At 43.5% G+C, this 18,220-nt stretch overlaps 1 protein-coding gene across 5 annotated transcripts in view; it reads right to left on the bottom strand.

The window, feature by feature from the left end:
• SFTPB (surfactant protein B) overlaps positions 1–18,220 on the bottom strand; it is a 73,674-nt gene that overhangs the window by 40,464 nt on the left and 14,990 nt on the right. The window contains exons 3-7 of one of the 5 annotated variants that reach the window (XM_029604263.1): positions 14,605–14,676; positions 9,612–9,731; positions 8,781–8,936; positions 3,579–3,650; positions 287–412 (exon numbers count right to left, since the gene is read on the bottom strand). In XM_029604263.1, the coding sequence (XP_029460123.1) occupies positions 287–412; positions 3,579–3,650; positions 8,781–8,936; positions 9,612–9,731; positions 14,605–14,676 (546 nt within the window). The remainder of the gene's footprint in view (positions 1–286; positions 413–3,578; positions 3,651–8,780; positions 8,937–9,611; positions 9,732–14,604; positions 14,677–18,220) is intronic. The other 4 variants (XM_029604264.1, XM_029604265.1, XM_029604266.1 and 1 more) reach the window with 4 other exon arrangements.

Here is an 18,220-nt window from a genome sequence, read left to right as displayed (position 1 = left end):
ACGCTGAAAGCTGCTTTGAGCCATACCTAGAAAAGGCAAGCTAAAAACCCAAAATTTCCCTGTCCCTTACTGAGCATTAGAAATCTCACTATTTACCATCTTATCTCCTTCTCTCCTCTGCACCTCTTTTACTTATTCTCTCCTCCTTTCCCTTACTTTTCTCCCCAGGACTTCATCTCTCCCCTTTCCTGTCACTTCCCTCTTCAGCACTTTCCTCTACCCAAACCCCCACTTCTCCTTCCCTCCTGAGTAACTCCTCACCCTCTTTTCCCTTACTCCCTCTTACCATTTGACTCTTTATGAATTGCATTATTTTGCTGACTTGTTTGTCGACCATCGACTGGCAGTGAAGGACTACACTTTTCAGTGGGATCAGGTTGCATTCTTTGTGTAGAAAACTCTTGATACCATCCTAGAAGGTGGGATGCAAGTATCCCAAAAGATGAAGAGACAGAAGACTGGTCTCAATAGGATGTTAACAATATCATCCATTGACATGCTAAATATTTATCCTCTAAATCCAGAAATAGTATAAAAAAGATATAAAGAAAAAAAAAAGCTTTCTCCCAGTTCCTCTCTTGTTCCTTGATCTATCCTTGAATTGTATTCTTCTACCTGTCTACCCATTGTCTTTAGGAACTCTATCAATTCACAGTCTGTATTCTTCCATCTTCCATCTATCATCCTCATCCATTCTATCATTACACTCTCTGTTCATTCTTTCATCCTTCTCTTTCAATACTGCCCATTCTTCCATTCCTCTATCATCTCATCCATTTTTTCTACTCATTGTCTATGCATTCTCCATCTTACATTCCCATCCATTCTACCAATACTCTGTTCATCTTTACATCTTATATCCATCATGTCATCTGCTCTGCATTACTGTGTCCATTCTTCCATCCTCCCCATCTTTTCTATCAATGCTGTCCATTCGTCTATCCATCATCCCCATTGACTCTATCACTATACTGTCTGTCCATTCTTCCATCCTCTCCAACATACTTTCCATTCATCTATCATTCCATCACATCCACAGTTTTTATACATCCTTCTATCCCTCATTTCTCTTCCCCATCTACTATCCTTCCATCTTTCTCATCTGCTAGAGAAATACTGTTATTTCTTTCATCCATCATCCCATCCACTCCATCATTACAATGTCTGTATTTGGAAGAACAGTGATCTTTATGTCTGTTGTGATTCCATGTTTTACCCTGGGTTCTATCTTTTCCCCAGAGAGAACTCCCTCTTGCAAGCTCTTAAGTTTCTGTACAATTGCCCTCCTGACCTCTACAATGTTTGGCAACTGGGAGACTTTTCTTTGTTTCAGCTAGGCTAAAGGATTTAAACTTGCCCCATTTATTCAAAATGGAGGTATTTTCTGCCTATCCCTTGGAAGCTGTAATATTAAAATGTTCTGTGAGATTTTTTAAGGTTATGCAGTGCTATTGGTTAGGAAACCAGTGTCCTGGGTTAGGACTGATTCTACAGCACCAACTCCAGAGATATAAAGCCCAGAATTTATCAGAAATCTCAGACCTGAGGAGCACAGCCAACCAGACCTGTGTCAGAACTATCATCCACTTCTGAACAGTGTCCTGTTACTGGAGCTTCTCCAGGCACTGGCTAGTTAAAATGAATCTTGATTAAGTAGTATTTATTGTATAATCCTTATTCCTTTTTCCTGTTAACTAGTTTACACTTCACTGTATCTCCTTTTTTCTAATAAACTGTTTAGTTTGTTAGCCCTTTGTCTGTGACTGATCATGATGCCAGCATTTATTTGTAATCCGTCTATAGGTACATTTCTAGGAACTGTGTGGCCCCTGGACTTTGTGGGGTCTTAGTATCCCTAAAAACCACCAGGGGATAGCTTACAGTCAGGGTATTTTTACGCAGCTAGCAAATGGGAGTTTGGGGGCCTGTGCGCAAGTACAGACAGATCTGAGCAGTGCTTGGCAGGGCCCTCCAACTGTACACAGGATTAACCCTGAGTGGATGTTAGGAGTAGCGCTAAGATGTTACATGACCTGTCCATTCTTTCATCCTCTCCATCCATTTATCAATCATTTTATCAATTTTATTATTACATTGTCTATTCTTCCATCCATACTGTCCATCCATCCTTGGATCATAGCCACTCTCATCCATCCTTCCTATTGTTCTGCTTGTGGACCAACTGAAGGGAGGCCCCCCCACAGGTTCCCTCCGTCAGTTGGTGAGGCAGGAAGGTGGCAGAGACCCCTGCTGGGCTTCACCACTACCATCTCTCATTTCCCTCAGTTTGAGCCCGTGGGTAGCAGGGCCGGCTGGGCTCTCATGGGGTTTCTGCAGCAGGCCGGAGTCCAGCGGTAGCGCAGGACCAAGTCGGTGTCCGGGCTGAGGTTGTAGCAGGTAGCGCAGCTCGTAGTCAGTGTCAGGTCCAAGGTCGTGGCAGGTGGCGAAGCTCGGAGACAGACTCCAAGCAAAGTGGTGGCAGGCGGTGAAGCTCATAGTCAATGTCCAGTCCAAGGTCAGCCAAGATCAAGCAGAGAGGCGTGAAATATAGGAGCGAAGGCAGGGAACTGAGGAATTTGCAGGAAGCAAGGAGACCTGTTGCCAAGCCGCCTACTAGGAGCCAGATGCAGCCTTAAATAGGCTGGAGCAGTGATGTCATCGGGGGGCCAGCAGCAATTTCCCGCCACCGGCCCTTTAAGGCCCAGGAAGAGGCGCGTGCAGGCGCATAGGAGGGGGGTCCCTTAGGGGATTGTCAGTCGGCGGCGTCCTGGCCACAGAAAAGAGAAGGGAGGCTCCTGCAGCCCCAGGATGGGACGGCTAGCATCGGCAGCGGCTCCCCAAAGCTGCCAGAGAGCCCGGGCCCATGCTGCAGGGCAGCGGGAGGTGAGTGAAACCGACCGTGGAGACCTGCGGTTGGCAAGTGTAACACCTATCCACTCTATAACATCCATTCTTCCATCCTTCTCATCTGCTCTATCCATACTGTCCTTTCTTTCATCCACGTTTTACCCCATCTCCTCTAATATCCTCTCTATTGGTCTTTCTCTCCATCAGCTCACTCTATTTATGCTCTCTGCCTGTACTTAACATGGGGCTCTGGATTTGTTGTCCATCCAGTGGACACTTTGTTAGTGAGCTAAGTGTTCATATTCATGAATTTTTACATTCAGTAAAATTTTAAAATGAAAAATCTTTGTCTTATAGTAAGTTAATCCACTAAAGTCAATTGATAGTGGTTTTCTCAGCTATAAAAATTATGACATGGTAGTGTCTATGTTATGAGGATCACTTTCCAATTTCTCTAGTTTGGTTTAAATTATTTTTTGGGAGGATATATTGTAGTAGACCATATATTGATTTTCTCTTTATTAGGTTCATCCCTGTCTGTACCTAATAGTATGATATGCATGTATTCATTTTATTGGTTTGTAAGTACTGTATTCCATCCACCCATCTTATACACTAATCTCCCTCTGACAACTGCCTTTCTTCCTCTTCTTCTATTCTCTCCATGCTATAAATATGTCCATCAGTCCATGCATTATCTACCTGTCCATCTGTCTGTTTAAAATGATTACCTGTACTGTGCTTTCTTCGATCATGTTGGTAAGGAATGTCACAAGTTGCTTACATTTATCACACCCATTACTCTGAAAGAGATCAGACAATTAATTAGTGTCATGGGAAAAATCCTGTAGTTCCCACACTACTATTTGTTGATACTGTCACACCATCAGAACCATAGAGAGAACCCTAGGAATCCCATCACTGCCTTCCCTGCTCCTGTCACACAATCAGAACTGTGAAGAGAACCTCAGAGGATCCACCAATGCCACCTCACGCAGGAAAAAACCAGAACTGTGGAGAGAGATTTGGGAATCTATAGCAGCACCAAATATTGCATAGAGGACAGTGTATAGTACAGGAAAGAGGCAGCACAGAACACAGCCTAAAGTGCAGTGCAGTAGAGAAGAACACCGAGTATCTTGTATAACATACAACACAGTATAGGGTGCAGTATACTGTACAAAGGACAGAATACAGCACAGTGTGGAGGAACTGAAAATGTGCTCAGCTCTAGAAGCAGAGTCAAATCCCACACAGACCAAGTCTTGTCTAGGCCACCAAAGAGAGAATGTGTAAGGGCTCCTCCCCAGATTCCTCGCCCATAGATGCTCCACTTTCTGTCACTTGCTCCTCTCCACCATCTTCTGTCTCTGTCTGCATTCTCTTACCTCTCTACCTCCTTTTCTCTGCCCCCTTGCCTCCCAGGTCCCACTGTCATTCCTACCCTTCCACACCCTCCACTTTGTGCCCTTGCTTTACTCAGTCCCTTCCCTTCCCCATGCACCTTACATGCACTCATGCACTGCCCTTCCTGCACCCTCTACATATCAGATATGGAGTTTAGTTATCTGTACTTGTAAATATGATGTGCAGAAGATAAAGATAACTAGCTAAGGGCTATACCCACTGTTAACAGTGTACAAATGAAGCAAAGGTACACTTACAATATAATTTAAACAATTCAAAAGTCACAAAATCCAAATAAATTAAATAAAAATGTTTCTTTTTTTATACATAGATATGGTCTCAATAGGATTCCTACAAAGGTGCGGCCTTGTGGAAAGGCTATGCAGTTGGAGAAGGAGAGAGTGGGATTATCCTCTGGTCAGTAGATGGATGCAGAGACCAAAAGCTCACCATTGAGGCCACTTATATGGGGCCAGTGCTGCCTCAATTCCTCAGTAAGGTCTCTGCCTCAGCAGATGTGCAGACGGATGGTCTGGTGCAGAAGTTAAACGGAAGAGAAAGGAGTGGCTCATGGGCAACGGCACTCCGTAGTGTCACTTTCCCTAGCATACTCTGGGATGACAGTCCTCCAAAGGGATGATCTTCCCTTCCTCAGGCAGGGCCAGTGGGAGCATTAGATGGACTAGTCAACTGCCTAGGGTGCCAGAAGTGGGCGTGGTGCTGTAGTCTGAAGTGAGGGCAGCATTTTTGAAAGCAGCAAATGAGGGTGGAGAAGCATGGAGCTGGGAAATGTTGCTGTGTGTGAACGAAGCTTTGGAGGTTCGTGGTCTGCGATCTGCGGGCTTTGGGTTGGTGCAAGAGAGAGAAACCAGGACAGGAAGACACGGAGGCTGGAAGGCACGGAGGCAGGAAGCAACTAGTAGCCCAATCAGAGCGAGACCTGTTGCTGAGGGAAAGCTAGGGCAGCAGGGGCTGCCTTAAATAGTGCCAGCGGGGCCTTGTACATCCTGGTCCCACAGGAAGGTCTTCTGGCACTACTACTTTAAGAGGGGGGAGGAGCCATGTGCGCGCGCCTAGAACGATGTGGCTGGCTGCATGGCGGTGGCGGGGAAGGCCCTTTGCCGTGCCAAAGAGAAGGCCCCATGACAGCGGAGCAAAGGTGGAGTCCCAGATCCGCGCGACGGGTGAGTGTGGTCGGCCGCTAGGTGCTGCAGCCAGCCGCCATAAAAGCATCTCTTTGAATCCTGGGAGGCTTTTAGTAATTTTAAAGAAAAGGCTAACTCTGTGCACAGTACGCTCCCTTTGTTTTGAGGATAGTGTTTCATTGTTTTCTCACTTATGAGGGTGAGAAGGTCAGGTGATGTAGGCTGGGACAGGGACAGACACTGGAAATCCAGTCATATGTCACTTGTGTGATGTCTGTAGGTGATCAGTTTCTTCTCAGATAGATCTTTGGTTTATTAATGTGTCCTGTTAAAACACAGTGGTTTCTAAGGCATCAATTTCAGGAGTAATTGAGGAGAGAGGCCAGTTGGCCCACTCCAGAAAGAGTTTGCAGGACTCAATGACCCCATTTAAGGAGGGAGGAATTCTGATAGGCAGAATCAGGATCTGTCTTTCCAGAGGATAATGGCAGGGCAGTGCCTTTGCTTTCATGGCAACCCTGCTCAAAGCACCTTAGTATGGAATGCAGATCAGGAGAGACTATGTCTTGGATGCAGTAGTTCTGAGAGCAGTAGAGACTTCCTCCTGCCTGGACTAGGTGGAGCTTTGATATATTCTATTTGTCAGGACTGGTTTGGCATGGATGATAAGGAAGGTGAAATTAAACCTATCTGTTGCTGATTAATTTCCTTTCCTTTAGTCCTGCCAGACCAGCCCAGAACCCACCCAAGGAAGCTGCATCATCAATGGCTTATAGCCTTAGTGCAGAGTTCTAACAGCAAGTATATTGTCTAAGCAAAACACAGCTGGCCTAATTGTGATCTTAGTGTAGGAGTTCTTTTCCCCGGGTTAATAACCATGGAGGGAAGTTTTGTGGCTGTATCATGTTTTGGTTATAATGGTGATTTAGAAATCAAAACTAAAAATGTCCTTTGTTGTCTTAGCTTTGGCATCAGATACTGAAGAGCTGAGGACAGCACTGGATCTTTATAGGGGGAGGATGTCTGGAATGGTCTGGCAGGACTAAAGGAAAGGAAATTAACCAGCAACAGGTAAGTTTAATTTCACCTTATTTGTAAATATTGCCGGCCCTATTTATAGTTCCATCTGTTTTTTTGGGGTTTCCTGGGCACTAGATGTAGTGTATTTGGATTTTCTGAAGGCGTTTGACAAAGTTCCTCATGAGAGGCTTCTAAGAAAACTAAAAAATCATGGGATAGGAGGCGATGTCCTTTTGTGCATTAGAAACAGGCTAAAAGACAGGAAACAGAGAGTAGGATTAAATAGACAATTTTCTCAGAGGAAGGGAGTGGGTAGTTGAGTGCCTCGGGGATCTGTATTGGGACCCTTACTTTTCAATATATTTATAAATGATCTGAAAAGTAATACAACGAGTGAGGTAATCAAATTTGCAGATGATACAAAATTGTTCTGAGTAGTTAAATCACAAACAGATTGTGATAAATTGCAGGAAGACCTTCTGATACTGGAAAATTGGGCATCCAAATGGCAGATGAAATTTAATGTGGATAAGTGCAAGGTGATGCATATAGGGAAAAATAACCCATACTATAGTTACACGATGTTAGGTTCCATATTAGGAGTTACCACCCAAGAAAGAGATCTAGGTGTCTTAGTGGATAACACATTGAAATCGTCGGTTCAGTGTGTTGCAGCAGTTAAAAAAGCAAACAGTATGTTGGGAATTATTAGAAAGGGAATGGTAAATAAAACGGAAAATGTCATAATGCCTCTGTATCGCTCCATGGTGAGACTGCACCTTGAATATTGTGTACAATTCTGGTGGCCGCATCTCAAAAAAGATATAGTTGCGATGGAGAAGGTACAGAGAAGGGCAACCAAAATGATAAAGGGGATGGAACAGCTCCCCTATGAGGAAAGACTAAAGAGGTTAGGACTTTTCAGCTTGGAGAAGAGATGGCTGAGGGGGGGATATGATAAAGGTCTTTAAAATCATGAGAAGTCTAGAATGGGTTAATGTGAATCAGTTTACTCTTTCAGATAATAGAAAGACTAGGGGGCACTCCATGAAGTTAGTATGTGGCACATTTAAAACTAATCGGAGAAAGTTCTTTTTCACTCAACGCACAATTAAACTCTGGAATTTGTTGCCAGAGGATATGGTTAGTGCCAGGGGATGTGGCTGTGTTTAAAAAAATGATTGGATAAGTTCTTGGAGGAGAAGTCCATTACCTGCTATTAATTAAGTTGACTTAGAAAATAGCCACTGCTATTACTAACATCAGTAGCATGGAATAGACTTAGTTTTTGGGTACTTGCCAGGTTCTTATGGCCTGGATTGGACACTGTTGGAAACAGGATGCTGGGCTTGATGGACCCTTGGTCTGACCCAGTATAGGCATGTTCTCATGTTCTTAAATCCTACTCCCGAACACCTTCTTCCCCAGGTTGAAGCAACAGGCACCCAGGACCAATGGAGGTAGCCCAAGGAGGGGGTGGGGGCTCTTAGCAGGTCATTCCCTGATCCAGGAACATCCCCGCATGGCAATTGTGCATGGAAGCATTACACAATAAAATTACAGTTATTTATTTATTACAATTTATCAACTGCTTTCCTGATTTAAGACAAATCATCCAAAGTGATGTACAAAACAATAAAATACAAATCATTAAAAAAACCATATAATAAAACATTCTCATCGACATGTACTTTTCAACATTCTTAATTCCACTTTCCTTAATTCACATCGTTAAGCTTAAGCCAGTTAGAAATATGATTTAATTCTAAAATAAGCAAGAAGTCAAGTCTTTGACAGAAAAGTTTAATTTGAAATGTTCCCCAGTGTTGTATTTATTGAACTATCCCTAGGCACTCTGAGATGCAAATAAAATTATCATTAAGTAATGTTATTTTTCCTTTGGCTGGGCCTTTTAAATGCCAGTGACTGTTTCTGGAGGTTCTTCTGCTCTAGAATAGCATCTTGGTAGAATCAACCTCCTGAGCAGACCACTGCATGTCCTGTGTCATGGATTATTCAACTAGAATCGGTTAATACTGCCAATATTTATTGTTTTAATTAATATTCTTATATCCCGCTAAATCCAAATAAATTGTCCAGTGTGCATGAGCCTTCCCTCCTGCTTCAGATTTCTTGTGATTCATTTGCTAGGAGTGTGCTGCCAGCCTATCCACCCCAGATGTGGCTGCATGTGTGTGTGTGCCTGAAATAATAATTTTGCAAAATATGCTGGACGCCTGTTTGGCGGAACATTGCCCTGTAGATGGAGATTATACTCCTTATAACGATCTGAAAGGAAAGAAGCACAACTGCAGTTCTCAGCTTTGCACAGAAACCACGGAGAGCGTTGTCCTCACTCACCCATGCAGTGGTGTGGTCATGTGGCAGACTGAAAGAATCCTCGTCCCACAGAAGGAGCCATGCATTCACAGGATCAGTCAGGAGCTCTTGGATCTCATTCTCCGATTCATCAGACTGGCACAATCTCAGGGTAGTGCAGATCACATCTGGCTTCTTCTAAGAGAAGAGAACGGAGGAGAGGGGAGATCAGACAGGAAGGAATGCGGGGTTGCGAAGTGGACATGGGTGATGGAGTGAGGATGGGGAATGAGGTATAGGTAATCATTGCCAAGGGACAGAGCAAGGAGGAGAGGGCAATGGAGATGGTTTGGGAATGGGGAGAGAAGGAAGAGGGGATGGGTTGAATATGGTACCATTAAGCAATAATCTCCTCAAGAGGTGTTTAGAGTAATTGAGCTGAAAATCAGGGAAACTTGGGTTTAAATCTTGTTTTTTTCCACGGACACTCCTTGTGATTTTGGACAAGTAACTTTGTCTCCTGTTGCCTCAGGTATCTACATAAACTGTAAGTTCTTTGGAGCAAGAAATTATTGTACCTAAATTCAAAAAACGCTGAAAGCTGCTTTGAGCCATACCTAGAAAAGGCAATCTAAAAACCCAAAATTTCCCTGTCCCTTACTGAGCATTAGAAATCTTACTATTTACCATCTTATCTCCTTCTCTCCTCTGCACCTCTTTTGCTTATTCTCTCCTTTCCTTTACTTTTCTCCCCAGGACTTCATATCTCCTCTTTCCTGTCATTTCCCTCTTCAGCACTTTCCTCTACCCAACCCCCCACTTCTCCTTCCCTCCTGAATAACGCCTCATCCCTTTTCCCTTACTCCCTCTTACCATATGATTCTTTATGAATTGCATTATTTTGCTGACAAATTTGTCGACAATTGTCCGGCATGGAAGGACAATCAGTGGGTTCAGGTTGCATATTTTGTGTAGAAACATCTTGATACCATCCTAGAAGGTGGGATGCAAGTATCCCAAAAGATGAAGAGACAGAAGACTGGTCTCAATAGTTGTTAACAATATCATCCAACGACATGCTAAATATTTATCCTTTAGATCCAGAAATAGTATAAAAAAGATATAAAGAAAAAAAAAGCTTTCTCCCAGTTCCTCTCTTGTTCCTTGGTCTATCCTTTAATTGTATTCTTCTACCTGTCTGCCCATTGTCTTTAGGAACTCTATCAATTCACAGTCTGTATTCTTCCATCTATCATCCTCATCCATTCTATCATTACACTCTCTGTTCATTCTTTCATCCTTTCCTTTCAATACTGCCCATTCTTCCATTCCTCTATCATCTCATCCATGTTTTCTACTCATTGTCTATGCATTCTCCATCTTACATTCCCATCCATTCTACCAATATTCTATTCATCTTTACATCTTATATCCATCATGTCATCTGCTCTGCATTACACTGTGTCCATTCTTCCATCTTCCCCATCTTTTCTATCAATGCTGTCCATTCTTCTATCCATCTATTCCCCATTGACTCTATCACTATGCTGTCTGTCCATTCTTCCATTCTATCCAACATACTTTCCATTCATCTATTATCCCATCACATCCACAGTGTTTATACAACCTTGTATCGCTCATCTCTCTTCCCCATCTACTATCCTTCCATCTTTCTCTTCTACTAGAGAAATACTGTCATTTATTTCATCCATCTTCCCTTCCACTCCATTATTACAATGTCTGTTTGTGGAAGAACAGTGATCTTTATGTCTGTTGTGATTCCATGTTTTGCCCTGGGTTCTATCTTTTCCCCAGTGAGAACTTCCTCCTCTTGCAAGCTCTTAAGTTTCCATACAATTCCCTCCTGACCTCTACAATTCTTGGCAACAGGGAGACTTTTCTTTGTTTCGGCTAGGGTAAGGGAGTTAAACTTGCCCCATTTATTCAAAATGGAGGTATTTTCTGTCTATCCCTAGGAAGCTGTAATATTAAAATGTTCTGTGAGTATTTTAAGGTTATGCAATGCTATTGGTTAGGAAACCAGTGTCCTTGGTTAGGACTGGTTCTGTAGCATCAACCCCAGAGATATAAAGCCCATAATTTATCAGAAATCTCAGACCCGAGGAGCACAGCCAACCAGACCTGTGTCAGAACTGTGATCCACTTCTGAACAGTATCCTGTTACTGGAGCTTCTCCAGGCACTGGCTAGTTAAAATGAATCTTGATTTAAGTAGTGTTTATTGTATAATCCCTATTCCTTTTCCCTGTTAACTAGTTTACACTTCACTGTATCTCTTTTTTTTTCTAATAAACCTTTTAGTTTGTTAGCCCTGTGTCTGTGACTGATCGGTGATCCCAGCAACTATTTATAATCAGTCTATAGGTACATTTATAGGAACTGTGTAGCCCCTGGGCTTTGTGGGTTGTTAGTATCCCTAAAAACCACCAGGGGATAGCTTGCAGATGGGAGTTCGGGGGCCTGTGCGCAAGTACAAACAGATCTGAGCAGTGCTTGGCAGGGCCCTCCAACTATAAACAGTATTAACCCTGCGTGGATGTTAGGAATAGCGTTAAGATGTTATATGACCCTGTCCATTCTTTCATCCTCTCCAACCATCTATCAATCATTTTATCCATTTTATTATTACATTGTCTATTCTTCCATCCATACTGTCCATCCATCTATGGATCATAGCCACTCTCATTCATCCTTCCTATTGTTCTGCTTGTGGACCCTTGGACCAAGGAGGAGTTGTCTCCACCTGTAGGGAGCCCCCGCACAGGTTCCCTCCGTCGGTTGGTGAGGCAGGAAGGTGGCAGAGACCCCGGCTGGGCTTTACCACTACCAGCCCTTGTTCCCCTCAGGTTGATCTCTCGGGTTCCAGGGCTGGCTGGACTCTTGTGGGGTCTCTGCAGCAGGCCGGAGTCTAAGGGTAGCACAGGACCAATTCGGTGCCCGGGCTGAGGTCGTAGCAGGCAGCTAGCCTCGAAGGCAGTGTCCAGGTGAAGTGGTGGCAGGCGGTGAAGTTCATAGTCGATATTCGGTCCAGGGTCAGCCGAGGTCAAGCAGAGAGGCGCGAAGGGTAGGAATGAAGGCGGGAAACTCAGGAACTTGCAGGAAGCAAGGAGACCTGTTGCCAAGCCGCCTGCTAGGAGCCAGAAGCAGCCTTAAATAGGCTGGAGCTGTGATGTCATCAGGGGCGGGCCAGCAGGAATTTCCTGCCACCGGCCCTTTAAAGCCCAGGACGAGGCGCGTGCAGGCGCGTAGGAAGGGCCCCTTAGGGGAGCAGCAGTCAGCGGCGTCCCGGCCGCAGAAAAGAGGAGAGGCTCCTGCAGCCCCAGGATGGGACGGCTAGCATCGGCAGCGGTTCCCCAAAGCTGCCAGAGAGCCCGGGCCCATTGCTGATGCTGCAGGGCAGCGGGAAGTGAGTGAAGTCGACCGTGGAGTCCTGTGGTTGGCAAGCGTAACACCTATCCACTCTCATCACCCCTGAAAACCAGGTGGATAGTCAGACGAACTGAACGAAATCACTGTCAACCTGGAAGATGTAGTAGGCCAGATTGACAAACTAAAGAGTAGCAAGTCACCTGGATCGGATGGTATGCATCCCAGGGTACTAAAGGAACTAAAAAATGAAATTTCTGACCTATTAGTTAAAATTTGTAACCTATCATTAAAATCATCCATTGTACCTGAAGACTGGAGGGTGGCCAATGTAACCCCAATATTTAAAAAAGGCTCCAGGGGTGATCCGGGTAACTATAGACCAGTGAGCCTAACTTCAGTGCCGGGAAAAATAGTGGAAACTATACTCAAGATCAAAATTGTAGAGCATATAGAAAGACATGATTTAATGGGACACAGTCAACATGGATTTACCCAAGGGAAGTCTTGCCTAACAAACCTGCTTCATTTTTTTGAAGGGGTTAATAAACATGTGGATAAAGGTGAACCGGTAGATGTAGTGTATTTGGATTTTCAGAAGGCGTTTGACAAAGTCCCTCATGAGAGGCTTCTACGAAAACTAAAAAGTCATGGGATAGGAGGCGATGTCCTTTCGTGGATTACAAACTGGTTAAAAGACAGGAAACAGAGTAGGACTAAATGGTCAATTTTCTCAGTGGAAAAGGGTAAACAGTGGAGTGCCTCAGGGATCTGTACTTGGACCGGTGCTTTTCAATATATATATCAATGATCTGGAAAGGAATACGATGAGTGATGTTATCAAATTTGCAGATGATACAAAATTATTCAGAGTAGTTAAATCACAAGCAGACTGTGATACATTACAGGAGGACCTTGCAAGACTGGAAGATTGGGCATCCAAATGGCAGATGAAATTTAATGTGGACAAGTGCAAGGTGTTGCATATAGGGAAAAATAACCCTAGCTGTAGTTGCACGATGTTAGGTTCCATATTAGGAGCTACCACCCAAGAAAGAGATCTAGGCGTCATAGTAGATAATACATTGAAATCGTCAGCTCAGTGTGCTGCAGCAGTCAAAAAAGCAAATAAAATGTTAGGAATTATTAGGAAGGGAATGGTTAATAAAACGGAAAATGTCATAATGCCTCTATATCGCTCCATGGTGAGACCACACCTTGAATACTGTGTACAATTCTGGTCGCCGTATCTCAAAAAAGATATAGTTGCAATGGAGAAGGTACAGAGAAGGGCAACCAAAATGATAAAGGGGATGGAACAGCTCCCCTATGAGGAAAGGCTGAAGAGGTTAGGGCTGTTCAGCTTGGAGAAGAGACGGCTGAGGGGGGATATCATAGAGGTCTTTAAGATCATGAGAGGTCTTGAACGAGTAGATGTGACTCGGTTATTTACACTTTCGAATAATAGAAGGACTAGGGGGCATTCCATGAAGTTAGCAAGTAGCACATTTAAGACTAATCGGAGAAAATTCTTTTTCACTCAACGCACAATAAATCTCTGGAATTTGTTGCCAGAGGATGTGGTTAGTGCAGTTAGTGTAGCTGGGTTCAAAAAAGGTTTGGATAAGTTCTTGGAAGAGAAGTCCATTAACTGCTATTAATCAAGTTTACTTAGGGAATAGTCACTGCTATTAATTGCATCAGTAGCATGGGATCTTCTAGGTGTTTGGGTAATTGCCAGGTTCTTGTGGCCTGGTTTGGCCTCTGTTGGAAACAGGATGCTGGGCTTGATGGACCCTTGGTCTGACCCAGCATGGCAATTTCTTATGTTCTTATGTTCTTATCACATCCATTCTTCCATCCTTCTCATCTGCTCTATCCATACTGTCCTTTCTTTCATCCAAGTTTTATCCCATCTACTCTAATATCCTCTCTATTGGTCTTTCTCTATATCAGCTCACTCTATTTATGCTCTCTGCCTGTACTTAACATGGGGCTCTGGATTTGTTGTCCATCCAGTGGACACTTTGATAGTGAGCTAAGTTTTCATGTTCATGAATTTTTACGTTCAGTAAACTTTTTAAATGAAAAATCTTTGTCTTATAGTAAGTTAATCCACTAAAGTCAGTTGATAGTGGTTTTCTCAGCTATAAAAATTATGACATGGTAGTGTTCATGTTATGAGGATCACTTTCCAATTTCTCTAGTTTGGTTTAAATTGTTTTTTGAGAGGATATATTGTAGTAGACTATATATTGATTTTCTCTTTATTAGGTTCATCCCTGTTTGTACCTAATAGCATGTTATGCATGTATTCATTTTATAGGTTTATAAGTACTGTATTCCATCCACCTATCTTATACATTAATCTCCCTCTGACAATTCCCTTTCTTCATCTTCTTCAATTCTCTCCATGCTATAAATATGTCCATCAGTCCATGCATTATCTACCTGTCCATCTGTCTGTTTAAAATGATTACCTGTCCTGTGCCGTCTTCGATCATTTTGTTAAAGAATGTCACAGTTTGCTTACATTTATCACACCAATTAATCTGAAAGAGATCAGACAATTAATTAGTGTCATGGAAAAAATCCTGTAGATCCCACACTACTATTTGTTGATGCTGTCACACCATCAGAACCATAGAGAAAACCCTAGGAATCCCATCACTGCCTTCCCTGCTCCTGTCACACAGAACTGTGAAGAGAACCTCAGAGGATCCACCACTGCCACCTCACGCAGGAAAAAACCAGAACTGTGGAGAGAGATTTGGGAATCTACAGCAGCACCGAATATTGCATAGAGGACAGTGTATAGTACAGGAAAGAGGCAGCACAGAACAAACACAGCCTAAAGTGCAGTGCAGTAGAGAAGAGCACCGAGTATCTTGTGCAACATATAATACAGTACAGGGTGCAGTATACTGTACAAAGGACAGAATACAGCACAGTGTGGAGCCACTGAAATGTGCTCAGCTCTAGAAGCAGAGTCAAATCCCACACAGACCAAGTCTTGTCTAGGCCACCAAAGAGAGAATGTGTAAGGGCTCCTCCCCAGATTCCTTCCCATAGATGCTCCACTTTCTGTCACTTGCTCCTCTCCACCATCTTCTGTCTCTGTCTGCATTCTCTTACCTCTCCACCTCCTTTTCTCTGCCCCCTTGCCTCCCAGGTCCCACTGTCATTCCTACCCTTCCACACCCTCCACTTTGTGCCCTTGCTTTACTCAGTCCCTTCCCTTCTCCATGCACCTTACATGCACTCATGCACTGCCCTTCCTGCACCCTCTACATATCAGATATGGAGTTTAGTTATCTGTACTTGTAAATATGATGCGCAGAAGATAAAGATAACTAGCTAAGGGCTATACCCACTGTTAACAGTGTACAAATGAAACAAATGTACACTTACAATATAATTTAAACGGTTCAAAAGTCACAAAATCCAAATAAATTAAATATCAATGTTTCTTTTTTTTATACATAGGTAGGGTCTCGTTGGGATTCCTACAAAGGTGCGGCCTTGTAGAAAGGCTATGAGGTTGGAGAAGGAGAGAGAAACACACCATCTAGGCCACAGCGCCCCCATGTGAGGCTGCTACGTGGTTGTTTCCTGTGGCGATGGAAGATAGAGACACCTAGAAGAGTTGTGGGGTTTTGAGATGGAGCCTAAGGGTGAGAAGTGGGTTTTGTTTTTTTTTACCTAGTTCCTGTTTTCCCCTAGAAACTCTTAGGCCCCACTTTAGGGACAAGGGAGTTAGAAATTGTGAGAGACTTTCTGAGCTATTTTACCTTTTTCAGGGGAGAGAAGGTTGTTTTTCCTGTTTCTGGATTTTATTTAGAAAGGAAGTTTTTCCTTTCCTTTTGCTTTTATTTTTTGGAGCCCATTGGAGTTGTTCATCTGGTGCTCTCAGTCTGAGAGATTCAGCACCCATATGGCAGAAATCTGGAAGGAGGTGGGGAGACTCATCCAGTATCCAAGAGGAGAGAGGAAGCAGGAGAAAGTACATCAGTGGCACTCACCCAATGTTTATTACAGATACCAATCCGGTATTCAGAGGAAATATTCTTCAGCTACAACAGAATAGGGGAGGAGAAGAGCACTGGAGAATTTAATAAGAAGCCATTGGATCTAAGGTATTCAGATTGGGATTTAATTTGAGAAGATCATCTCACTAGATGTATTAACCTCAGGAGGTGCCCTGTCAAGAATAGGAACTGACCAGGAGCGGATTGGGCATCCCCCTTGTGGGCCAGTCACCCTGGTCACGTGGTAATCTCAGCTCCTGCTGAAGGATTGCTGCGGAACTCGACGCGGCCCAAGGGAAGTGTTGGCGCAGCCGAGAGGCCTGAGGGAAGGGGGTCAGTGGGGTCGCAACTGAGCCCAACCTGTCGCGGCCCAAGACAAGTGTCGGTGCGGCCCAGGGGAGGTCTCAGCGGGGCCATGTGGCCCAAGGGAAGTGTCGGCGTGACCTGAGGGAGGTCTCGGCCCAAAGAAAGGCCTACAGACTCAGCAACAGGAAGCATCTGGCAGTTGCAGGGCTGCTTCCTCCCACTTCTTCCTCCGGCAGTAAATAGGCAATGTGAGCTTGGCCAAAGGCCCAGAAGAAAGGAGAATGCCTGAGATATGTGTGTGTGTGTGTGTGTGTGTGTGTATGTGATTGAGAGAGAGCACCAACATGGGTGTATGAAAGAGAGCTTGCAAGTGTGCATGAAAGAGAGTGTCTCTATGTGTGTATGAAAGAGAGCCTGAACATGTGCATGAGAGAGCCTGCATGTGTGCATGAGAGAGAGCCTGCATGTGTATGAGAAAGAGAAGGAGAGAGAGTAAGGATAAAAATTCTGTGGCCTTCTTCACCCAAATCCACAACAATCTCTGGAAAAAAAAGATGCCAGGTATTTATTTATTTAATGGTATGGAGAGCTGCAGATTTTTTAATTTTTTAATTATTTATTATTTTAAATTATGGGGTGTTATTTCATGTGTCTGCTGTTTTGAAATATTTTATTGGTGTTTGGGAAATCTTAGAACAAATCTATGTGACTTTTTAAATCATTAGGGGCCCAATATTGAAAGATGACCATTTAAGTAACTTGGCTGAATATAACTTATCTGGATTAATTACACGGTATATTCAGCGGCACGGCTATGTCGCTGAATATACGCATATATATTTGTACTTAGCTGTATCAGTTATAACTGTCTAATGTAGCTGGTAAACTTATGGGGCTAAGACAATTGCTGCTTAGTTGCATAAATTATACGGCTAAATCTCTCCACCCACTGCCCACCCACAACTTATACAGCTAACGTTTTAGTCATATAAGGGATTTATGTGGCTAAGCAGCAGCCACTAAACATAAGCGCATATTTATTTATTTATTTAGTACGTTTTTTATACCGACATTCATGGTACAGATCATATCATATCGGTTTACAAAGAACATCAGTGGCATATTCAGCGGCCGCTACTTAACCACATAAGTCCTACTTATCCGGCTAAGTAGTACTGAACGTGCTTTGAATACTGGACCCCCTATGTTTGTCGGCTGCTTTGATATATTCATTCTTTTTATGGTTTTAATAATACGAATGATGTCTTATATCTCCTGATTTTATTGCTTGATGTTTTGTGAGGAGTGATTATGTTTCAGTTTTTCTATTGTTGTACTGCATAATACAATCGGGCTTGTTGTGGTTACCAGAGCAAGTTTGTGAGCGAGAGGGAACGAGTGAGCCAATGAGCACATATTTGAGCAAGAGGGTTATTTAAGCCAGTGGGCCTGTGTGTGAGTATAAAAGAGAGCGACTGAGCCAGTGAGAATGTGTCTGAGCAAGAACAAGTCAGCGAACATGTGTGTGAGCATGTATATGAGAGAGTGATTGAACCAGTGAGCATGTGTGTGAGCAAGAGCCTGAGTGTGTGACACAGTGAGCATGTCTGAGAGAAAGAGCATGTGAGCCAGTGAGCATGTATGAGAGACAGTGTGTGATCTAGTGAGCATGTGCGTGAGAGAGAATATAAGGGAGTTTGTATGAGAATGTACATTGTATTAGACAGAGAAGAACATTTGTGCATATCTTCTGCCCTTTACT

This window comes from Rhinatrema bivittatum, chromosome 5 (genome assembly GCF_901001135.1).
Source record: "Rhinatrema bivittatum chromosome 5, aRhiBiv1.1, whole genome shotgun sequence".
Lineage (NCBI taxonomy): Eukaryota > Metazoa > Chordata > Amphibia > Gymnophiona > Rhinatrematidae > Rhinatrema > Rhinatrema bivittatum.
Note: the sequence above shows the minus strand (reverse complement) of the source record. Positions and strands in the feature narration are given on the sequence as shown.